At 40.7% G+C, this 25,625-nt stretch overlaps 1 protein-coding gene across 4 annotated transcripts in view; it reads left to right on the top strand.

Moving 5' to 3' along the window:
• ZEB2 (zinc finger E-box binding homeobox 2) overlaps positions 1-21,800 on the top strand; it is a 117,985-nt gene extending 96,185 nt beyond the window's left edge. For all 4 annotated transcript variants that reach the window (XM_069982665.1, XM_069982663.1, XM_069982666.1 and 1 more), the window contains 7 exons: positions 5,938-6,009; positions 8,076-8,264; positions 8,976-9,190; positions 11,137-11,245; positions 11,478-13,447; positions 15,347-15,527; positions 19,646-21,800. In XM_069982665.1, the coding sequence (XP_069838766.1) occupies positions 5,938-6,009; positions 8,076-8,264; positions 8,976-9,190; positions 11,137-11,245; positions 11,478-13,447; positions 15,347-15,527; positions 19,646-20,223 (3,314 nt within the window). In that variant the 3' untranslated portion in view covers positions 20,224-21,800. The remainder of the gene's footprint in view (positions 1-5,937; positions 6,010-8,075; positions 8,265-8,975; positions 9,191-11,136; positions 11,246-11,477; positions 13,448-15,346; positions 15,528-19,645) is intronic.
• Positions 21,801-25,625: the final 3,825 nt, after the last annotated feature.

Below are 25,625 nucleotides of genomic sequence, written 5' to 3'. Positions count from 1 at the left end.
GTCTGTCTCGCGTGGCACCTCTGCGCATAGTTTTTCTCTGAGATAAGCCCTTCTCCTTTGCTTACACTGCCATACTTTCTCCTTTTTGTCTGCAGGATGTAGGGTTTGCACTGAAGAGGCCTGGAGACTTCTTACTGTGCTTTTCCGGTTCAGGCACAATCAAAGTTTTGTGTTAGCAATTGTCCTTGACATTCCATGGTCCCACAATAGGGTGGACGCAGTGTGCTGGAATACAGTATGACATCATCACCATCACCCCTTAAATAAATCACCTGCGTTCCGACGTATTCTGCTTAGACAAGGATTCCTCCGCCGGGGGAGAGGGGGTTCTTATTTTCACAAACTTTTATCCCCAAGGGCAACAGGAGACGGCTCAATTTTACTCTTGTTTTCATAATAAATACATTCCCTTTTCCCAGCTTGTTCCCCGCACACCTGTCAGGAGGGGAGGAAAGTTTCGGGAAAAGTTTTTTTGTTTGGCTATGTTCACACAACGTTATTGTTCAGCTCCGTTTAAAACGACGTCCGTTATTTTGAGTCTAAAATAACGGACGTCATATAGCTGTCTGGCCTCCCCTGGTGTTTGCACATTATTTTAGTTTGGGGTCCATTAAATTTAATAGTAAGAACGGTGACAAAATAAAAACTGCATGTGAACAACTAATAAAAAACGTCCGCTGTTTGCAAAAATTATGCGAAAATTATGGTAAAAACGTCCGTTATTCAATGCATTGCGCGCATTGGACGTCCGTCTTCCCATTGACTTCAATGCATTGCCCTTGCAATTAGTTAAATCGTGGCAAAAACTGACATTTTTTTTTTTTATATCAAAATCACAAAATTAGATGCTTTTTCTCTATTTTTGACGTTGTGTGAACATAGCCTTTAGAGCGCGGAAAGTTGGGTGAAAGGTTTTTCGTTTGTAATCCCAGTAGGATGCGGAAGGTTGACTTTGGTTCATAGTTATCTTTTTACCATCCAGGATTAGAAAAACATAGCTGCTTTTTTTTTTTCTTCTGAAAACAGCGCCACTCTCATCCTCAGGTTGTATGTGGTATTGCAGCTGAGTTCTGTGAAGGTGAATAGAGCCGAGTTGTAGTACTGAGGACAGGGGTGTCGCTGTTTTTGGAAGAAAGCAGTTATGTTTTTCAATCTGTAGCCGTCCAATTGTTGCAAAAGTACAATTCCCATCATGCTCTGACAGATGAAAGTTGTAGTTTTGCAGCAGGCGGAGGGCTATAGGTTAGGAAGCATTGCTCTATATCAGGGATGGGGGAACCTTTGGTCCTCCAGCTGTTGCAAAACTACAATTCCCATCATGCCTGGACAGCCAAAGCTTTAGCTTTGGCTGTCCAGGCATGATGGGAATTGTAGTTTTGCAACAGCTGGAAGGCAGAAGGCTCTCCATTCCTGCCCTATACCATAGCTGACTGTCAGTGCATGATGGGAGTTGTAGTTTTGCAACAGCTGGAGGGCTGAAGGTTGTGCATACTGCTCTGTAACAGGAGTTGACTGCCGAGGAGTGTGAACTAAGCCTAACATATTAGTCTATCTGTCGTCTGTAAGGGAGAGGGCCAATGGCTGACAGCTACCGGTGGACTGAGAGCTATAAGGGCTGCTGGGCGATGAGCTATTAGAGAGCATGGGGCCCGTATCTCCTTATTGCACAGGGGCCCCTCTGCTATCGGCCCACGTGAATGCTCTGGAATCCTGCATGCCACAAACTCATCACCTGTGAAATGAAGTAATGTAGTGAATAGTAATCCTATGAGCGTCCGGCAGAATTCACACTGCGTGGGGACAGGCAACGGGGAAGATCAGTTTACCTCCCTTTTAGACATCGAACATAAATATATATATATACGTATTCTTACCTCCAAGACCATCCATCTTTATTGCATAAGGCATAAGGCATTACGTACCTTGTTTCTGTTTACCAATACTGCAAAGGGTTAAAGGGGTGCTCCAGAAAAAAAAAAATCTTTGAAATGAACTGGTGCCAGAAAGTAATTTACGTCTATTAAAAAAATCTCCAGTCTTTCAGTACTTATCAGCTGCTGTATGTCCTGCAGGAAGTTCTCTATTCTTTCCAGTCTTTGCTGCCACCTCTGTCCATATCAGGAACTGTCCGGAGCTGGAGAAGTTTCCTATGGGGATTTGCTGCTTCACTGCACAGTTCCTGACAGAGGTGTCAGCAGAGAGCACTGTGTCAGACTGGAAACAAAACACCACATACAGCAGCTGATAAGTACTGAAAGGCTTGGATTTTTTTTTTATTTTTAATAGAAGTAATTTACAAATCTCCTGCACTTTGTGGGACTAGTTGATTTGAAAGGAAAGAAAAAAATCGTACTCCTTCAAAGGTGTAAAGTCCTGCCCAATATATGACTTAAAATTCAGTCCCTAAGGTCAGGACTACAGTGATGTATCCGTATGGACACAGTCAGAGGAGGGGGACCCCTTTAACACACATAATGGCGGTGAATGATTGGGAGTAGTCTCATGTATGAGTTGATGTATTGGAGATATTCCAAACCAGTGAACTTCTCCTTACTTAATAACAAAAAGAAGGAAGGAAATGCAAAAAAATATATAAAATTACTAGTATTAAGCACAAAAAATAAAAAAAATAAAAAACAGCTAGAAATGGTTTGGTTGGGTGGCTGAGGCTGTATGCCCTCAGATGGGAATCTTGTGACTCTTAACAGGAGAATCACATGAGATGAGTAGGGGAGCGGGATACACAATAGCTATATTTATTCTCAGTGACAACCTTCTCGGAAATACCTTGATCTAATTACTCGCAGAGATTGATATAAATATCAGAAGCCGGCGGCCACAGTTAACTCCTCTGCCTGTCCCGAAATACGGATAGCGAAAGACGTCTTATCTTACGCTGTCAACTTTGGGTGTGTACTGACAGGTACATGTGGATCACCCGGCAATTTCCTGGAACTATAGAGACATACGTAGGATGTAGCAGAGCCAAACTGGTTGTTTAGGTTATACTGCCATATCAATTCATCCGGCCGCATTGCAAAACTTTGCATTGAACCGGATTGCAAACTCGTCTCTGCTATATCTGATATACAAATGGAGCAGCAGCTTGGAAAAAAAAAATATATATATATTGACAAACACTTTAAAGGGATTATCCAGCGTTAGAAAAACATGGTCACTTTCTCCCAGAGACAGCACCGCTCTTGTCTCCAGTTCAGGTTTGGTTTGCAATTAAGCTCCATTAACTTCAATGGAACTGAGTTGCAAAACCTGCAGCCAAACTGGAGACAAGAGTGGAAGAAAGTGGCCGTTTTTTTCTAATGCTGAACAACCCCTTTAAAACTTCAAGTCAATTCCTGTATTTACCAAGGATGCTGAGATAGGTGGTGCTGTATGGTAGGGATTGCAGGCTCTAGAGCTGGTTGCATGGAGGGAGCTCATGACCACGATGAAGTCTTCAGTGATCTCTGTTGGCAGATAAGGGAGGTCTACAATACCCGGGCATAGCCGGCAGGTGGGGGCTACCTGGGTATTTAGATACATAGAAGGGGGAGTAATAAAAGTAAAATAACAACAGACAGCTACTCATATCTCAGCTTCCTAAACCCTTGACACTAATAAAGGAGTAAGTAGAGGTACCAGGAAGTTACCTTAAAGGGGTTGTTCCCCAATTTTTTTTACTTCTATTAAAAAAAAACGACATTCTTCCAGTATTTATCAGCTGCTGTATGTCCTGCAAGAAGTGGTGTATTCTTTCTAGTCTGACACAGTGCTCTCTGCTGCCACCTCTGTCTATGTCAGGAAGTGCCCAGATCAGTAGCAAATCCCTATAGAAAACCTCTCCTGCTCTCCAGACTGGAAAGAATACATCACTTCCTGCAGGACACACAGCAGCTAATAAGTACTGGAATGCTCGAGATTTTTTCAAGAGAAGTAAAATTTCAAATCTCTGTCACTTTCTGTCATCAATTGTTTCCCCACAGACACCGGAGATTGAAATATTTCCAGCAGCAAAATTAATGCGGTAAAATAATAATGCATAATGATCGGGGGTGATTTAAACGTTAGTATGTTCTAACTTCTCATTGGGTTTCCATGTTGTCATTGGAGCCTGTTATTGTGCTCAGACATGACAGCAGCAGGTCGGAGGTGGGGGAGATGTTTTCCGTTATATTCAGGCGCCGCTCCCCACCACTAATACAGGCAGGTGGCAACATGGCGTCATATCAGCTATGGATAGGCCTGTAAAATAATCATAATAAGCATAATGTAGCAGAGCTGAGTTTGTCACTGAACTGTTTCCATTCTGCATCATGATAACTGAGGTCAGACAACGCCTATAGAAAGCGGCTGATAACGTGTCACAAGATTACGGGTTTGGTGATGATAACGTCATGAGTTTGGCCAAATGACACACTCAGCCCTGCTGTATTGAGCCCCTTGGCACTGCTACATCTGAGCTGTCTTGGAATCGAATCAGTTTAGCGGTGTGTGATCAACTGGATAATGCAGTCCCATGTAAACCCACAGATGACACATCCTGATACTTTGATGAGGGCCAAGTGACAAGCTCCTCTCTGCTGCTATAGAAGCAGATGGAGCTGAGCTGAATTTGTTAATGAAGTCAAGGATGGCATTATTGTGTTTCCTGATGGTCCGTTTACACGGAGCGATAATTCGCCCAATCGATCGTTTAACGATTTTAAAGCAACAATTTGTTTTTTATAACGATTAGTGTTAAGACGAATAAATCGTTTGAAAAATTGTTATATTGTTGTTAATTGTTAATTGTTAATAACGATCGCATTTGTAAACACAGCGAACGATCAAACGACGAGCGAGAAACCGTTCACTTTGATCTTTCAACATGGTCTCAAATTGTTCTCTAAAAATCCGCAGATCGCTTCGTATAAACAGTCTTTCACTGAGATGGGCTTAAGCGATCTTAAAAACGATTTTTCTTACGAATTCTCTAACAATTTTTTTATCGATTTATTCGTCTAAACGCTGATCGTTATAAAAACCAAATCGTTGCTTCAAAATCGTCAAACGATCGGTTGGGCGAATTATCGCTCCGTGTAAACGCAGCATAAGCGATCTGCGACGACGATTTGAGAACATGTTGAAAGATCACAATAAACGATTTTTCGTTCTTGTGAAAATTCGAAAGATAGTCATTCCGTGTAAACGCATCATAAACTTTGGGTGTCTAGCTGTTGCAGAACTACAACTCCCATCATGATTTCATCAGTCTTTCCCAAAGTGTTGCAAAACTATAACTCCCATCATGTCCTGAACAGTCTTCCCCTGCATTAGGTATCACTACATTAGCTTATCCCAGTGAGTGGTGCTTAACGACAAACTCATCTCTGCTACATCTCACAGTTCTAGGAGAAATTATATCTAAATTTAACTGATTTGATGCCAATACTGCCACGTTATCAATAGAACGGCCACAATAGTTGAACGTCCCTCCATCCATCAGCCTTCTCCTTGTCATTATGCCTCCACGTATGTTCCCGGATCACACGTATGAAGATTTTTCATCCCCATCACAGTTCCCTAGCACATTAGTGGAATAATGTGCCCCGGCTGTGGGATTATTACAAGGTGTCAGCGGCGTCAGACTCTGCGCGCTGGAAATACAAGTTGTGACAAGCCGGAAGCGTCTATGTGACTGAGGGTCAGATTAACCTAACACCTTCTTTTAAACACTTCATAAACCTCATTTCAGAAGGGAGTCCGCGCCGCACAAATATGCAAAACGCGCGGCCTGGAGTCATCTGGTAGGCTGAACGGGAGTCGGGAGATAAAGCTGCTATCCCGCTCTCATCACATATATCCCATTATTAATGATTCCTCATATATATTAATGCTGCGGATACGCCGTCACGTGACAGATCTCTATTCTAAGGGTTGACTTCTTTTATTTTCCAGATGAAATGAAGGGAGAATACGACTGTATGGGGCCAGAAGTCACTCACGCAACCACTATGAACAACGGTACAGGTAAGTAATGTAACATTTACCAAAGGACCAGGGTATCCCACACTGATGATGAATTTTATTCATATTTAGCTGTGGGCGTAGTGATACTCACCTACCCTGATCCCCTGCAGCTCTGGTTATAATAGCTTTCAGTCCCCGCTGCATCCTGGTTCCTGTAACAGCTTTGGCTGAGGGGACAGCTGAAACTAGCAAGCAGTTAAAGGGGTACTCTGGGCGGGGGTTATTTTCAGTGTACGGCTGGGGAGGTGGTGCATATAGAGGCCGCCGGTCACTTACCCCCCCCCCCCCCCGGTTCCAGTGTCGGGTCCCGAATCGTGTCGCCCCATTCTCCCGTCCGGCTGCCGCTTCCTGGTCTGAGCTGCGGCTTGAGACTTGACGTCTTAAGGCAGCTCAGCCATTCAGCGGTCGTAGTCTGAGTCCGGCCTGAGTGGCTGAGCTGCCTTGAGACGTCACGACTTAAGCCGCAGCTCAGACCAAGAAGCGGCAGCCGTACGGGAGAACGGGGCGACACGATTCGGGGCCCGACACTGGAACCAGGGAGGTAAGTGACCGTCGGCTTCTATATCCACCCCCTCCCAGGCCGTACACTGAAAATAACCCCAGCCCGGAATACCTCTTTAAGGACCAGGGACCATTAAGTGGGAACTGCAGGGGATCAGAGTAGGTGAGTATCAAACCTTCTAGCCACATAATTTAAAAAAAAACCTCCCAGATAACCACTTTAAGGTGTATTAAGATGAGTGGAAAGCCCCTTTAGTGATGTTAATTTGTATAGATCGGATCCCATTCAGACAGACATCTAGTTGATCACTTGCTCTTGGCAACCGATCAAAGTGAAAGCTGTAATCTGATTGGTTGCTTGAAGGCCTCAAGTCCAAAATGAAAGGGAAGATGTGAGCTGTAGCAGCCAATCAGATTTCGCTATCTACGAGGTTTAAAAAAAAAAAAGTTGATTGGTTGCTATAGGCAACTGCTTCATGTCTCCCTGGGCCAATAGTCATTATAGTTATTCCCCCTCTAAGCCCAGTAAGAACCCATAGCACATTGATTTGTTTTGAACAACATTCATTTGACTGACAACTATGTTAGGTGTATCGCCGCCTTAAAGGGATTATCTACGCTGATTGTCCGTTCTTAAGATGGGTCGCCAATATTAGATCAATAGTAGTCTGACTCCCACCAACCTTGGTGGTCAGCCTCTCCAATGTACACATATGATCCGAACAGTACAGGGACTGCCACATGGGCACGCTCCGAAGCTTTCTTTACCTTTGTACTAAACATGTGCACATGACCTATGACTAAACACAACAGCAGATACAACATAGCTTTGTTCAATATCTTTTATGATCCTGTGTTCTGGTACATGATGCATGCGACTCTTACTGGCATAGGAGCGAGATGGCTTTTTTTTTTCTTTTTTTTTTTAAATCTCCACTATGTTTATTCATCTAATTGTATTTAAAATTTAAAAATTTCATGGAAAATTCAAAAATTCCCAAATTTATGAAATTCTTAAAAAAATAAATAAATAAATAAATAAATATATATATGATCGTTGCATATTCGGATTCATCATATGATTTTTATAACAGCAGACTGTGCAGGATTCGCTACCAATAAGGTTGTTTGTGCAGCCAGCAATTACTCAATATTGTTACGTTAAGAGTCCACTTGTAAGCTGTTAAGAATCGGAATGGGGTCAGAGGTTTCAGGCAAAGTTAACAGCTCAGGCACTTCACCATGGGTCAGCGAATGCCAGTTATAGAAGACATCATTGTTAAGCATTAGTTGTGTTTATTTACGTAAGTGTATCCTACTTGACTGTTAGCGAGTAACATTCATCCCCGGGGCATGTTTTTTCACCACTGAGAGTAATAATGGATGACATTTCTTTAATCCCACAAAATAAAGTGGATTCCGATCACCGTTTAGATTTTTCACGTCAATGCGGACTGCAAATGCACAATTTGCCCATTACTGTCACTTATTTTCTACCTTTTGATAGACTGAGAGACGGAAAATTATATTTTTTGACAACTTTTTACCCTGATTTCTTTGAACAGTGAAGAACACGAATTGCACTTCGGAATTTGAGGATTATTTCGCCAAAAGAAAAATGGATGATGGCGACGGGCACGGAGTTAGCATAGCGGAGTATCTGCATCGTACTGACACGGCCATTATTTACCCAGAAGCCCCCGAGGAGCTTTGCCGCTTGGGTACACCGGAGGCCAATGGTCAGGAAGAGAATGGTAAGGTTCATTTTTAGATACTTCGAGGAGGACCCTTTGCAGCTGTTGCAATTGTACATGCACTATGGGCTGCTGGGTGTTTACCTTAAAATTTCGGCAACAGCTGCACAGGCCTGGAATTTCTTGAGCTGAACATTCAATAAGCCCATGCTGTCCTGTTTGCAAGTTCCTAACATTTTTCTTCTACCCTTGAAGGACAGGAATTGCTGAGCTTTAGGATCTTGGGATGAATTGAACCTAACTAGTGTTGAAATTTAATAACAAGCAAGTGTTCTAGGTAATTCCCAACATAAATAATAACAGAACGAGAGGCCCGTACGCCGGGAAATGTAACAATTCATCCGGCTAATTGTAATTTGTGAGGAGACAAGAAAAAAAGAAAAGAAAAAGATCTACGTAGCCAAAGGCCAAGAGGAAGTTGTACACGGGCACTCCATTTGTCGCTCCCGAATGAGGCTAGGTTCCATTGTACCTTCTTCAGACTGGAGAAAGGTTAGGAGCCAGGCCCTTAATTAATTTTCTATAGCAGTTTGAGATGATTCATACAAGTATTTCCTGGGTGTGTAGAGGGGATTGAAGCGCGTCCGGGCCGGTGTGAGATGACGATACGCTGCTGTTGCCGTAAGACCATCCTAGGCAAAGAGCCCATTAGCTGCCATTGATTTACTGACCTTTTGGCCTGTGTCTCCTTCTCATTTATCTCCACTGTAGACCTACCACCTGGAACACCAGATGCCTTTGCCCAGCTGCTGACCTGTCCCTACTGCGACCGAGGCTACAAGCGGTTGACGTCACTAAAGGAGCACATCAAGTACCGCCACGAGAAGAACGAGGAGAACTTTTCCTGTCCTCTCTGTAGCTATACGTTTGCCTACCGCACCCAACTCGAGCGGCATATGGTGACGCACAAGCCGGGGAGAGATCAGGTGGGGGTTTGGCTTTAAGTGATTCTTTTTATAATTACCCCTTAGAGAAACTATATTGCTTTGATTGGCAATCATTATTAATTTTTCATGGCATTTTGAAGATGCAGATCTTTTAATGGTAATAGCCTTAATTGAGGTCTAAATGATTTTTTGATGGTGTCTCCTAATATAATTTAATAGTCTTATGTTCACGATCGAATGAGTGTGTTAATTTCTAATTTAGAAATTTTACTTGCACGATAACTTCACTTTAGTTTAACGTTTTTTTAATGCCGCTCAAAAGGTGAATGAAACGTCGGTGTTTTTAATTAACGGGTTTGCGGTAGAAATTACCGTCGCCAAGGTTTTCTTTAGTCATTCGGCAAAACGTTACAAAAACTTTGAAACGCGCTTGCCCCCCCCCCACCGTAGATGAAAAGGAGATGATGAAAAATAATAATGTGCGTCGGATTTCTCGTTCCGTAATGAGTCATAGGTCTGAGACATCTGTGTTATTAAGTGACTGCATGTCAATGACAGTGGCGTAAGTGGAATATGTGCTGTCATTGCTGGAAAATAGAGCCAAGCTTTAATCTCTAATGTACATATGTGCGCCCGTGTGTGACAACAAGAAAAACGGAGCAACCATTCATTAGTTTCTCCTTCTAAAACTACTAGATTTGTATATACGGGGGCTCTGATTGGCCAAGATTCAAAAATATAACCCCTGAAAGATATAAATCTTTACTCAGGTAAACAAACGACCCACTAAGATTCATGAACAATTCAACTTCTTCTGTTCTACATAGTAACAGTAACTATAGCAACTAAGAAAACTTTTAAAACTTCAAAATTTCACTTGAAAATTTTTCTCCATTTTTGAAAATTTTGAAAGAAAAGCAAAGACTCAGTAGGTCCAGTTATTCTTAAAATATTCACTCATTAAGTCAAAATTTTCCTGTAAAAAATAAAAAATACCTGTATGAATTTAGGGTTTGTTTTTTTTTTTACCATATTTTAGTCTCTAGTAATTAAGCCCTCTTGCAATATATGTGTGCGTAATTGTGAATATTCACATTGGCATGTAAAACTCTGCGCATATCAGGCATTGTAACGCGTCGCATTACTTACATGACAATCAATTTTTACCGACATGTGTGTCATAGTTGAACCTTAAATGTGTACACGACGATTGTGCTGGCGCGGTATGAATAGAAAGCTTTGGTGTTGAAAAGTCCCCTCATTTGCTCGTGGCATTTACAATTAGTAAATTAAAATGATTGTATCATATTAACAGTGGCACAACTAAAGTTTATAGTGGTCCTCTGAGGGCCGTGGGGGAGGACAAGCAGCTGTTGCTGTTTGTTTATGCAACTCGGCAACATATGAACCGTGGTCCCTCAATGGCGCTCGACGGGTTGGGCCAGGCTTGATCTTTGAAGGTTGCTGGTGTTTGAACAAACCTCCCTGTGTCCTGTGTACACCATCTGTCTCACTAGGAATGTGGGAAGACTCAGTACACCCCAGCAGTTGTCATACTGCTTCTGAGCTTTTTTGTGTGAAGCTTTTGTGCCCGTACTGCTTGAAGCTAGCTGACATACCTTGAGCATCGACACTGTGTTATTTCAACATCCTCTGTCACAACTCATATATTTCTGTAATGCTTTCAACGTACACCTGATTTCCTCTTTTGGCACAATCTGTTCTTCGCGAGGGCTGCATAATGCTTCTCCGGTTACAATTTATAAAAGTAAAAGCTTAAAAAAAAAGAATAAATCTGGAAATGCTCATTAAAAAGATGGCGAATCGGAGTTGTTATTTTTGAAAATGTAATTTTTTTTTATTTTATGTAATTATATAATAAAACGAAACTTGTCAGTGGCCGAATTTTACTAGATATGTATTATTATTTTTTTTATAAATGTTCTACTTTTCATTAAATTAACGTGTGTTTTTTTTGTACACAGCACCAAATGTTGACCCAGGGAGCTAGCAATCGCAAGTTCAAGTGCACAGAATGTGGCAAGGCATTCAAGTACAAGCATCACTTAAAGGAACACCTGCGAATACATAGTGGTAAGTGGTTTATACACAGACAATGTGACTAATTTGCTCATTAACTTTTTGTGTTTTTTTTACTATTGATAGCTATAAGTAGCCTGATTTGCTTTAGTAACTTCTTCACCCCTTAAAAGTAACCACACAACAGTTAGCCGATAATAATCCAATGTTAATATTTACAAATTCTATTTTTTTCTAATGTTCAAAAATATACAATATATTTATTATCCTTTTTTTTGTATCACAGGGGAGAAACCATACGAATGCCCAAATTGCAAGAAACGCTTCTCCCATTCAGGTTCCTACAGTTCACACATTAGCAGTAAGAAATGCATTGGCCTAATCTCTGTGAACGGGAGGATGAGAAACAACATGAAGGCGGGTTCATCTCCTAACTCCGTGTCTTCATCTCCCACCAACTCAGCCATAACGCAGCTTCGGCACAAACTGGAGAATGGGAAACCACTCGGTATGAATGAGTCTTCAGGCTTGTTGAAGATCAAAACCGAAACACTAGATTATAATGATTATAAACTTCTTATGGCAGCCACTCATGGGTTCAATGGTCCCAATCCTTTTATGAACGGTGGTCTTGGAGCGACCAGCCCCCTGGGAATTCACTCCTCAGCTCAAAGTCCAATGCAGCACTTAGGTATAGGGATGGAGGCATCACTACTTGGGTATCCAACCTTAAGCAGTAACTTAAGCGAGGTGCAGAAGGTCTTAGAAATTGTGGACAACACCGTTTCGAGACAGAAGATGGAATGCAAGGCCGATGAGGTTGCAAAGTTGAAGGGATATCACATGAAGGAAACGGGACCTCAAGGAGAGGACCAAGGCATGACGTCCCCTGGTATTCCACAAGTTGGTCTTCCCGTAGTAAGTCATAATGGTGCCACTAAAAGTATTATAGACTATACATTGGAGAAGGTGAATGAAGCCAAAGCTTGTTTACAGAGCTTGACCGTGGATTCGAGAAGGCCATTTAATAGTATTAAGAAGGAAAAGTTACGTACATTGATAGACCTTGTAAGTGAAGAAAAGATGTTAGAGAGCCATAATATATCCACTCCATTTTCTTGCCAGTTTTGTAAAGAAAGTTTTAACGGCCCCATTCCTTTACATCAACACGAACGTTATTTGTGTAAGATGAACGAAGAAATAAAAGCAGTCCTCCAACCCAGTGAAAACCTGATTCTCAATAAACAGGGAATGTTTGCTGAGAAACAAGCACTCCTGCTGTCGTCGGTACTTTCCGAGAAAGGAATGAACATCCCGATTAACCCATACAAGGACCACATGTCTGTACTTAAAGCTTATTACGCTATGAATATGGAACCTAACTCTGATGAACTACTGAAAATTTCCATAGCAGTTGGCCTTCCTCAGGAATTTGTGAAGGACTGGTTTGAACAAAGAAAAGTCTACCAATATGCAACTTCCAGGTCACCGTCTTTGGAAAGGACCAGTGCGGAAGTGGCTCCAGTAAACACCACTCCCACTAAAGACTCTATGTCAGCCAGATCACCAGTAAAACCTGTGGATTCTATCACTTCACCGTCTATAGCAGAACTTCATAACCGGGTATCTAATTGTGATATGCCTCTCAGGCTAACAAAACCTAGTCATTTTGCTGGTCTGAAGCCAGTTGTTGATAAATTGGACCACTCTAGGAGCAATACTCCATCTCCTTTAAATCTTTCTTCCACATCTTCTAAAAACTCCCATAGTAGTTCTTACACTCCAAACAGTTTTTCCTCAGAGGAGCTTCAAGCTGAGCCTTTGGACTTATCTGTACCAAGACAAATGAAGGAAATTAAAAGTGTTATAGCCACAAAGAACAAAACCAAACCCAATAACATCACTATTGAACATAACAGTGTTCCTATATCTTCCGACATGGTAGATGAGCCACTGAACTTAACGTACATTAAGAAAGAATTTTGTAATTCTAATCTGGACAAAAGCACTAGCGCACTATTTGGTCTGAATCCATTTAGTGGAAAACCTTTGTATACGGCGCTTCCACCTCAGAGCGCCTTCCCACCAGCCACTTTCATGCCTCCAGTGCAGGCGAGTATCCCTGGGTTACGGCCCTACCCGGGGCTTGATCAAATGAGCTTCCTTCCACACATGGCCTACACGTACCCAACTGGAGCAGCTACATTTGCCGATATGCAGCAGCGGCGGAAATATCAGCGAAAACAGGGATTTCAGGTAATTTTTATACATATTTTTGTAGTTATTGCCCATTTTAGAAGACAATGTTTTGAATGGTTTTCATAGAGTGCATAGTTGCTATTGTCATGTTATGTTGACATATCCAATGATCCGGAATATTTTCATGGTGCAAAGCTTGCCGGCAAAGCTGTCGATTTTCTTTATACATTTTCTGCCACTCTTCATCTCACATCTATAGTCAACTTTACAATAAAATGAGTTCTGCATTGGAACCATTTCTGTGTTTTAATGCAGCCTATAGACCTCGGTATAGAGATGTTCTCTGGTTTACATAGAGAGATCTTGTCAAAGAAGCCGAAAATTAGATTCCGACTGCTCATTGCTAATACTGGAAGTATAAGATGACTGCAGGCAAGAAAGGATCAGAAAGAAATCCCTACCAATCAACTTTAGTTGGATAAATGTAATTGTCATCTACACTTGCTGAAGGTGGAGAATTGTAAAAGAGCTAGATTCTCAAAATCACCTCCTACGTGCTCCCATCTTACTTCCATAGTCTAAGCCCAGTTTTAAGAATTGGGTATTTCGGAAGTGATGGCATAGTGCTAAGATACGCCATCCCTTCCTCAACTGTTCGAAAGCCCCACAATGCTCAGGACAGAGGGATAGCAGGATACTCTATCCTATCCCTAACTTTTCTTTGACAGCTTATCTTAAAAAAAAAAAAAAATTACTAAGTTGAACACAATTTAAAAAATTACTTTTCAAAAATTTTTTAAATCATAGCAAAAATATGGAAACTAGACCTCTACTGTCTGCTAAATCTCACTTTAAAAGTGTTTAAAACTGGCCTAGTCATTCACTGTAGTAGCCATACAAGTAAGATAGCTGTTAGTCATTGGTTTTCTCCCCGATCCCCCCCAATAAATATGAATGCTTGGCTCCATTACAGTACAGGGTGGAGGAATAAGCCGCTGTAATAGTCCTCTGGCAGTGGCTTATTTCCCTGACTTTAAAAGTATGGAGCAAATAACATTCAACATCCTTCTTTTCTTTGACATCTGCCTCTCTCGATGGAAAGGAGGTCACCATATACAGTAGATGGTTATCAGGTTCCATCGAAATCAGTAGTCACGTTACTGACTAGTTGTGAATTGATTAATTGTATCCTTGCAAATAGTTTTTAGATATAGATAGATATTTAGAAGATTCAAAAGCATGAACAATATTGTCTACCGAGACCGCGCTCAATCCTTGCAATGTCATCATTGTGTTATGGAGTTTTTCTAATGTTCCCCAAAAGTTTTTACATTGTACAAAAACTATAGTGCATAGTACGACTTACTGCTCCATCCGAAGGAGACAAAGACTAAGCCTTCAAGTTTTACAGCCTTATCTAGAACTTAAATTAAAGTGTATCAACCCCACCAAGCCAACCTAATCTGGTTTCTATTAATTAATTAGACGTCAAATAGCAGAAGCCATATGTACGATGGGAGCGTACGCCAGCGCTCTCTGTAGTCACGTCGAAAATAAATCTAAATACACAGAATGATTTACCAACCCACTTTCATCATCGTCGACTGCTGAAGGCATGTGGACGTCGAACATTGATAAAAAAAATATTCTCCATTTTAAATTACAAAATTAAATATTACGCTTAGGGCATCTTGTCAGCAGACATAAACTTAAATGGATTGTGTAATAACATTTTGCATCTGATCATAAAATTCAATTAGACCATTTTTTTTTTCTTTAGAAAGGAGAAAAATGAAAACAAATTCACTTCTTCTCGCAGTGTTTATTGTCTGATAAAAATTAATATGCTCAAATTTGAATAAAACAATATTTTTAATGACGGCGCAGCGATTTTCATTAGTTTTAGAACCGCATCGACGTTTAATAAAGCACTAACGTTAATTTGTTATATTACAGGGTGAAATGCTTGATGGAACCCCGGATTACATGTCAGGTCTAGATGATATGACGGATTCAGACTCCTGCCTGAGTCGAAAGAAGATTAAAAAGACAGAGAGTGGCATGTACGCGTGTGATTTATGTGATAAGACATTCCAGAAAAGTAGCTCCCTCTTGAGACACAAATATGAACATACAGGTAAATGCATTTCTCACCTGCACCCTCATCCTCAGATGATACTAGGCATATATACACACTTACATATCCACTGTATACATGCAGGAACAGTCTACTACATAGTTCCCAAATGTGTCATTTTTGCATTTTTTTCTTAGGACCTTAGCCGTCCAAACACATCAGCTGAAATGGTGATCAGTCACATGGGATTTTTTTGAACCATGATCAGCTGTGTACGTGGTGGGAGCAGCAATCAATACTATTTTTTTCACTATGCCCCCGATCTGTCAATTCAGTCTGGGACTGTTCACAGTCGGATCAATTTGATGTCCGATTGATTGACCACATTGTGTACAGCTATCTCTATGGTTCTCAAATGCTTCCCTTGACTAGAATCTTTGGATAGGGTAGAGGCATAAAAATTATTAAAGGTGCCCATGCAATTGTTTGGTTATCTCTACCGACTTCCCCATACTTATATTATATTAATGTTCTTTACAGTCAAACATTTATGTTCCCTACAAATTATGGGCATTAGATTTCCGGTGATACGTTGATCCAGGGATTATTCTGGTCGCCATTGGAGTCGGGAAGGAATTTCTCCCTGTGATGGGGCAATTGTCATCTGCCTCATAGGGGTTTTTGCCTTCCCCTGGATTAACACAGTAGGGTTTCCCTAGGTTGAACCTGATGGACTCTTGTCTTCTTTCAACCTTATTTACTATGTTACTATTAGGAGTGGTAAGCTACTTCTAGACAGACTGTAGACATTAAGGTTGGATCTTAAAAATCCATCTCGGCCGACTGTTCTCTTCACTGACATTTTCTATCGGTGAAAAGTCGGGAGGCCCCCATACACCTTACAGGGTCCAAAGAACTATGAGGCTGTGGTACAGTGCAACTCAAATCTCTTATATTTAACTCAATAGAAAGAAAACAGACAAAACCGTAGACATTTAGCCCAGGATCTACTGATACTTCATTTTCTACAATGATTGCGAGATATTTCCCCCGATTACACAATCGGAGAAGACAAGAACCCGACAGAGTGATCGGGCAGCTTCTTATCCTTCCCTTATGGAAATAAGATACATGCTTGGCCAAGTCGATCATGTATGTCAGTGGAGAAGTCAGGGATCTAATGTCAATTGCTAGCTTATGTCCCAATTACTATAAAGTAAATCATTTCAGATGCTTCAGAACCTCTTAAGCGTGCAATACAGAACTTGTGCAATAGAGAAGCAGACTGTAACTGTTATATGTTTGATGCTGTGTGTCCGTTAAGAGGTTCCGAAGCAGCTGCACATTTCGAGCTTCGGCACTTTGCTGCTGGTATGTGATCCTCCCAGATCATTAATATGACAAGGGCCCCCCGCCACCACCAACACCGCCACCCTCCTGCCATTCCCTGCCAGCCTACCCCTGATGTTTGCATTCCTCTCCTCTGTCATTCTCGTTCTGGTGCTGACACAGCAGGTGTACATAGCCTCTAGTTACACACCAGCCCTGGCTGCCGTCGTACATTCTTTTTGCTCACTTTGAGGTCGATTCATAAAAATTCAAGCAATTTAAAGCCATGATTTGCTTGTCTCATTACAATTGTTCAATAGAAAACCAGTTATGGCTTTAGCACTTTAATGCTCACTATTAAAAAGTAATGAAACATCCTTTCACACGAGTGCACTTTCTTTTATTTGAGGAACGCTTTAAAAACCTTCATTAAGGAATGCAAACAGAGATCACTTGCAGTGATATTCAGTCTCGAGAAAAAGAATCTTTCTCCTTTCTCGGAGGGTTCAGTAATGTTAACTCGGCTCTTGACGGCAAACAAAAATTACTTCATTTCATGTAGTATAATGGCTTTCTTCTGTTATTTAACAACATACAAGGGTGTTATTACTCCATCCTTCCATCCTTGTCATAAGTAGATCTGCTGGTGGTTGATCGATAGTAGAATTTTACCCGCTTTAGTTTTTCCAGTTTAATAAAATGGAATAAAATATAAAACAGAACATATTATTTTATTGCATTCAGTGTTAGGCTATGTTCACACTGCGTAAAAGTACGGCCGTTGTTGCCTTTGGCAACAACGGCCATACTTTGTACGCCTGTGAACACTGCCTATTGCCTATCTATGGGATCCCGGTCGGAGCGTATACACATCAAATACGCTCCGGCAGGGATCCTGTTTGGCGCCGCATATAACTGACATGTCAGATTTCTGCGGCCGCAATTCAATGAATTGCGGCCGTAGGAAACCTTGTCAGTTCACACAATGAGGCGAGCCGCTCCGGCCGCTCGCCTCATTGTGTGCTATGGGAAGTTCTGATGCGGACGCGCGCTGATGCACCCACATGAGAATCCTGCGGCCATAAAGGTCATCCGGCCGGGATGATTTGGGCAGAGACCGGCCGTTCCGTGACCCAGCCGGGGTCACGGAACGGCCGGTCGCTTTCGTAATGTGAACATATCCTTTAAGGGATTCTGACACATCCAACATGCAACCCAACCTACAGGCAGCATGTTAAAGAGCAGGAGGAGATGAGCAGATTGGTATATAGTTTTGTGTGAAAAAAATAAGCACAACTTACAAGAAAGCTGCCAGTCACTGAGTAGGACCGCCCATCAGACTCCTAAACTCAAAGTGAGCAAAAGTTTAAATAAATAAATTATAAGTTATACTGATTCTTTACCCACAAATCTATATATTATTCCACTCAGCTCCTCCTGCTCTATAACCTGATGTCTACAGATCAGACTCCATGTTCAGTGCACAAGGTCCCTTCGAAGAGTGCACTGTTATAACGACAGTCATGTAAAATATTGTAGTTGACTAATTCATGATTTCCAAAGCAGAGATCTTTCAGGATTGTGGCACTCCTTCATTCCATACAGCCCATACAGCCCAGATGAACAAACACCGTGCTATTGTCTCCTGTCAGCTCCAGGAAGCTGCTATAGCAGCCATTATAGTCAGTAGCGGTCCATGTCATCACCCAGGGAAAGCTTAAAGGAGCTGACACTGCTTTCCTAAGGTGATCATACACTTTACACGGAAGCCAGCAAAACCTGCCACCTTTAGCGGGTTCAGCCAGCTGTCTAAAGTGTATGGCGACCTCCTAATTCTCCCAACAGATGATGTCAAGGAAGAAAAGACTGGGCATGTTGGATTTCAACTGCCCAACCCTATCATTCTGGAAGAGATAAGCCACTGCCAGAGTTGTTTGGCTGGGGCTTAAGCCTTTACTTTCCATAGAAGACACATTAACTGTTGGCCATGCCCAATGTTTACGAACAGAAGGAGGTCAGGAGTCAACAAAGAACGTGATTATTAATTATTGAACGTATATGGCCACTTTTAGCGAGACTGCATTCTAAACTACAATCCAATGACCACACCAGACATATACTAATACTGAAGCAAATAAAAAAAAACCAAAATAACGGTATATAAGATCAACTCTACGTAGTTTGTACTATAAGACAGACATGGTTACTGATACCCCTAATGGTATAAATATCCTTACAATTAGGCTTAAGCCACACCACAGACAATTATCAGGGTGTTAGCTACAGATTAGCAGGGCAGATTCTAATTCTGGATACACATGTCTACAATGTCAAATAGCAAACATAACACTAGTCAGCGTCTCAGTCCTTGTTGCATCGGGAGGGCAAGCATAGATGAGATCCTCTTCATTCAGCACTACTATCCTGCATCCTACGGAGCAATGCAGTTGTAGTGTCTGCTAATGTCTGTGTGTCTCTGCGTTGCATCATGTGTCTCGGTCTTGTGCCCTGGCATTAGGCTGTCAAGCATTTAGTGTCAAGTCTATTTTTGAATGAAACGTCAAGCATGGCCGCTATGGTAGGTGTGAAAGGCATTCCGAGGCTATTTGGAGCCTGGAATCAGCCAGATGTGTTTGGGCTTGGCATTACTCTCAAGTTCCAATCTTGGGCTGAAGAATGTACATACTGCTCCTGAAAATGCTGATCTCTAGGAGGGTTTACTGTCCATGATGCAGCACATTTTATCCAATGGGGCAATTGACAAAAATAACTGTTTTGTATCTGCTTTTTTTTTTTTTTTTTTTTTACGGACAAATTTTTAATTGAAATAATTTGTTTTTGTTTTTCAGGAAAAAGGCCACACCAGTGTCAAATCTGTAAAAAAGCATTCAAACATAAACACCATCTAATAGAACATTCACGTCTGCACTCCGGTGAGAAGCCATACCAATGTGACAAGTGCGGGAAGCGTTTCTCACATTCTGGGTCCTACTCACAGCACATGAACCACAGGTATTCCTACTGTAAAAGAGAGGCCGAAGAACGGGAGGCCGCAGAGAGGGAAGCCAGAGAGAAGGGTCACTTAGAACCAACCGAGCTGCTGATGAATCGAGCTTACTTACAGAGTATAACACCTCAGGGCTACTCTGACTCAGAGGAAAGAGAAAGTATGCTAAGAGACGGAGAAATCGAAAGAGAGCACGATAAGGAGGTGGAGGACGTTTACGATAAGCTTGGAAGGCCAGATGGAGACGAAGAGTTCGAAGAGGAAGAGGAAGAGAGCGAGAATAAGAGCATGGACACGGATCCGGACACGATCCGAGACGAGGAAGAGAACGGTGAACATTCGATGGACGATAGTTCAGAGGATGGTAAAATGGAAATAAAGTCAGACCATGAAGAAGAAAACATGGAGGATGGCATGTAATAAACTACTGCATTTTAAGCTTCCGATTTTCTCCAGTAGTCTTGTTACCTGCTTGAAAACTCTGCTGTGTTTAAGCTGTTCATGCACGTGCCTGAAGCTTCCACGAAGCCTGTATAAATGAACTGATGGGGGGGTGGGCAGTTCTGCCAAAAACTAAAAACAAAAAAAAGTTAAATGAAGTTTGAGGTGGTCTTTGTTGAGAACTGCATTATGCAAACTTTTTGTACAGTATAAAAAGGCCTAGAAACTGTGTGGTTTCAGAGACTAAACCCTGTGTTTAATAGCATTTATTCTTTAAGCACAAAATAGTTAATTGTACGAATTGCACTCTACTTATATATCACTACAGACTTAAAAAAAAATAAAAAAGATATTTCTAATTTATATTAATACATTTAAAATTAAAAAAAAAAATAGTGCCCGCACTGCTGTACATCAGTATTATCACTTCACTTTAATTTAAAGGTGCTCGCACTGCAATACAACTTTTATTAAAATTCCTTCATAACTTTACTTTGCTATGCTCAGTTTCATGATAGATAACCACACAATTTTAGGCCTATTTTAGTTTTTTTTTTTTTTTTTTAATTTTTAATTTTATTTTTATTTTAATGTGAAGGAACATGAAGTAATGCATGTGTAAAACAAAAATGGAGATTCTGAAGTCTTAAGAGTGACCCGGATATGGTGGTAAAAAGAAAGGTGATTACATAGAAAGCCTTTGTAAGGTGTTTTTAAAAGAAAAAAAAAAAGCCTTATATGCAAACCTTTTAATCTGTGTGTTTCTGCAAGTGCCATCCTTGTACAGTGTTAAGAAGGTAACATGTGTTACCCAACGCACCAGCTTCAGTGTTAAGCTTACCCTGTTCTTTGAAGCACCAATGTCAGTATTAGAATAGGCGGCAGTTCCTTAGTTTACATATGTTTGTGCAATTTTTTCTGTAATTTTTTTTGTCCATTAATTTGTCAGTATTACACCAAACTTTTTTTTTTTTTTGCAAGATTTTTTTTTTTATTATTATTTTTATTATTTTGCATTCATTTAATTTTTAGGTCAAATAACATTTTATTTATGTGGCTCATTTTATATTTCCTAATTTTATTTATTTCATACTGTAGTGTACAGTATAATAGTTCTTCAATATAGATATATTTTAGTAAAAAAGGAACATGATGTTGATCACTTGGGCAAATTTTACGTAAAGAGAAGAGCATTTATGTGTTTTGAAACATTAATTGTGAAATGCGATTTTTTTTTTTCAATTTTATTATTTTATTATTTTTTTTGTTTTATTATTATTATTATTATTTTTCTTTCCAATTACTGGAAATTCCAAAATTTGGGAACTTTTGATACGATCTTGTGAAAACACTGTATTTTCAACTGAAAAAATTCCACTTTCTTCATCTTGTTTTTTAGCTAAAAAAAATAATAAAAAGAGGGACTGTTAAATACAATGTATAATACCATGACAAAAAAATCTTTCCTGACTTGTCTTTGTAAAAGTATTATTGAATTTTCAATTTGTAATTTCTCTTGAAAATGACCATGCTCAAATAAAAATGTAGCCAAACTATGCAAAGTGTGACTGACTACTTAAAAAAAAAAACTTTGGTGGGTTTTGTAGTGCTTATTGATAAAGTAATTTTATATATTTATATTCTATTTGCAAACACGAGTTATATTGATGAATTATCGGTAGAATATTTGCACATGTTAACCCTAGTACATAAGTGTGGTTTCCCCCGAGAACGGTATTTATGCTCCTGTGGATTTGTGATTTACGTCATCTGTGTTTGCCGATGTTTAAGGAAAAGGTGAAGTTTTAATATAAATAACAGGAAAGTAAAAAAAAAAAAAAATAATAGACAATTCTCAAATATATAAAGAGTCGAAAATAGAGCCCATTCCTAATAGAGCGTAGAATATTTGTTATGTTATTTGCTGACGTTGATTTATAAGGCAATTACTATTGATAAAAACATTCCGGGAGCAAATTTTATTGGATCTGCCATAATTGTTTGATCAGTAAGGGGGCTATTCATAGGATCCCAATGATCCTGAGATTGGGGATGCACTCAACTATTTCCATTTAACGCAAGTATGGCCACTGGTAATGGGCACCAGGCTTCCCAATTGGGATCAGTGGGGACCCCAGTAGTCATGTTAGGCAGATCTTGTATATCCAAGTGCTTTAAGTGTATCCGTCATTATGGCCTGCTGCTGGATCAGCGGAGATTTCCTCTGTAAATCCGGAAGTTACAAATACGCCATAAGATCGTCATGTGTTTGGCCCCCATTGGATCAATTGGGGGAGGCATGCATTATGGTCTTATCTATGGCTGGGCCGATTCCGCCTTCCGCCAAAAGAATCGATGTGTCAGTTCTTTCGGTGGATGGCGGAATTGGCCCCGCCATAGAAAGGTGTCTATGGCACGGGCAGAGATGCGCGCTGCCGCGAGTGGGTATAGGCGTCGGAGTTCGCCGGAACTTCTCTGTGCCGATTCCTCAATGTTAACCCACCCTAAGGGTGCGTGCACACTACAGAATACGTGCGTAAAGGCCACTTTGGATTCCGTGGCTGGCCCTCCGCCTGTGCCATAGACTCTATTCTAGGCACAGACGGTTTCCGCCGTCCATCGAAAGAATTGACATGTCAATTATTTCGGCGGATGGCGGAATCCGCCTGGCCATAGAATGGTGTTTATGGCACGGGCGGAGATGCGTGCTGCTGCGAGCAGGGGCCAGCGACGGAATCTGAAGCGGCCTTTATGTGCGGATTCCATAGTGTGCATGCACCCTAACAGAGGAAATCGTTGTTGTTCCGGCAACAAGCTGCCATGACAGGTACACTTTAAATGTTTGTTACGGTGAAAACCCTATAAGGTTTACACTAATAAAATATTAAACTATCAAAAAAATTAATTATGTTAAATTTTTGTTTTTACATTTAATTTATATATAAATATAAAAAAATAATAACCTAGTAATTCCACTGGTCTCAGATACCTGAACGCACAATAGTCAATGACGTATAGACAGAATATATAGCTAGGACGACTGCCACTTCTACTATTTTTATCTATCCATATACAGTATGTGTGTATATTAAATTCCTATATTGGGTTTACTTGCTCTTTTTGACAGTACCCCAGGACTGCAATGACAACGTCTCTATGGCTTTTCAAATACAACAAATAACATTTCAAATAAGTCAAATGTCTGAATTGTGGCTTTGTATATAGCATGTGATTTTTTGTAGTTTTTTTTTTTTTTTTTTTTGCTTTAACCAGATTCGTGTCTGGTTGTATCCCAGCTAGACCACTGTAAATGTATAATGGGCACAGAGGCGAAAAAAAGAAGAAAATAAGAACAAAAAATACACTGAGATTGTCTCTGTAAATGCAATTGTAATTTATTTTTCTAATGTACATTTTTTTATTCTTTTGTTTTTGTACTTTTTCTGGTTTGATGTCCCATATTTTTTGTACACTGACCAAGAGAAAAATAAAAAATAATTAAAAACCTCAAGCATCACTCAACACTATGCTATTCTCTGGGGCTAGGACAACTTTTTTTTTGGTTTAGAGGTCTAGCGATAAGCCCCCCCAAGGCCCAGGTGTGAGCATCTGAGCCAGGGTCTCTTGGATAGAAGTCCTCATATATTTTTATAAGGTTTAGATTAGAGATGAGTGAACCTGGAGCATGCTCGAGTCCACCCGAACCCGAACTTTCGGCATTTGATTAGCGGGGGCTGCTGAAGTTGGATAAAGCCTTAAGGCTATGTGGAAATCATGGATATAGTCATTGGCTGTATCCATGTTTTCCAGATAACCTTAGAGCTTTATCCAAGTTTAGCAGCCCCCGCTAATCAAATGCCGAACGTTCGGGTTCGGATCGACTCGAACCCGAACCCGGTTCGCTCATCTCTAGTTTAGATATCATGGAAATACATTCTGTCAAAAAACAAACGTATCTGTGGAGCAGGCCATATTGTTGGTTCAGCCTATAGACGGCCATTATTAACTTGTTACCATTGCAACTTCTGCTTATTAGAATTACAGGGGTTAGAGTCATGTGTAGAAAATAAGGTGGGGAATACAGATGAGCGCCATTCGAGTCAGATCGTTCGCCATTTGAATACCGGTGGCTGAAGAAGTTAGATGCAGCCCTGCGGAGTCAGCCACAGGCTGTATTCATGTTTTCCTAGATCCTCTAGGGCTGCAGCCAACTTCTTCAGTCACCGGTAATCAAATGCTGCATGATCGGCTGACTGATGTGCCTATACAGCAGCCTGTCAATCATCACCCTGTGGGGCAGGAAAAGGTGAGGGACAGGGTGCTATATTCATACGAGTCTGTCCGTTATTTCAGAATTTCCACTAGCCAAAAGTTTAAAAAAAAATAAAAATAAAAAATTGTACTATTTTTGGCTACCTAGGAGTATGGACCTAGAAAATCAGATTACGGCTATGTTCACGCACCATACTTTTTTATGAAAAGAACAGCCATTGTATTCATAATGCAATGATTTGCACTGAAGTCAAAGCAAACAATGGCCGTTTCATGCAATGTATTTACCGTTGTTTGGCTACGGCCATAAATATAATGGTCAATTCATTTATTTCCGGCTGTTGTCCATAGACTTCAAAGCAATTTTGTATTTAAAACAACCGCAGTTGTTTTGAGTGGCAAATAATGGCCGTTGTTTATACGTAGTGGGAATATAGCCTAAAGGGTTTTCCTGGGATAAATGTATTGATGACTTTAGCAGTATTGAGCTATGAGGCCGAACTGTAATGTTCTCAAAACTCAAACACTGGGTAATCCCCGTAGCTGCAGAGGCTGGATGTAACCCTACGGAGCCCTGGAATACATGGATACAGCCATGGTTATCTTTTCAGATGGCATCTCCATTTTAAGTGGGTTTTCATTTAGCAAATGGGGAGAAACATTTAAAGGGGTATTTCCGTCTCCAAACGTTATCTCCAATCCACAAGATATGGAATAGCAAGCGGATCGGTGGGGGATTGACCACTGGTTATGTATCTTAAGGGTAGGGGATAACTTTTAGACATGGGAATACTTCTTTAAGGGACTGTGCTGATTTTGTCATCATTCATTCAAAACCAGTTGTGTGGAAAGAGGAATCAGAGCCCCCCCCCCATTCTAGTGTCGAAGCCAATAGCGATCAGACGTTTATCAGCTATCGTCTATGCTTGGTGAAAAAGCCTCTTCAATTGGGAATTTGATAAACCAGCACTTATTTGGCACAGAACCTTACAACAGAAGAGTGACGAGAGACGCCCAATTAGGATATTGTGTTGATTTTGGAAACATTTTAAAGGGGTATTCCAGAGAATTGTATTGGTATGCAACTGTGATCAGGGCACAGTAAAATA

The sequence above is a fragment of the Dendropsophus ebraccatus genome, chromosome 9 (assembly GCF_027789765.1).
Source record: "Dendropsophus ebraccatus isolate aDenEbr1 chromosome 9, aDenEbr1.pat, whole genome shotgun sequence".
Classification (NCBI taxonomy): domain Eukaryota; kingdom Metazoa; phylum Chordata; class Amphibia; order Anura; family Hylidae; genus Dendropsophus; species Dendropsophus ebraccatus.
The sequence above is the reverse complement of the archived record's forward strand: the minus strand, read 5'-3'. Positions and strand labels throughout refer to the sequence as shown.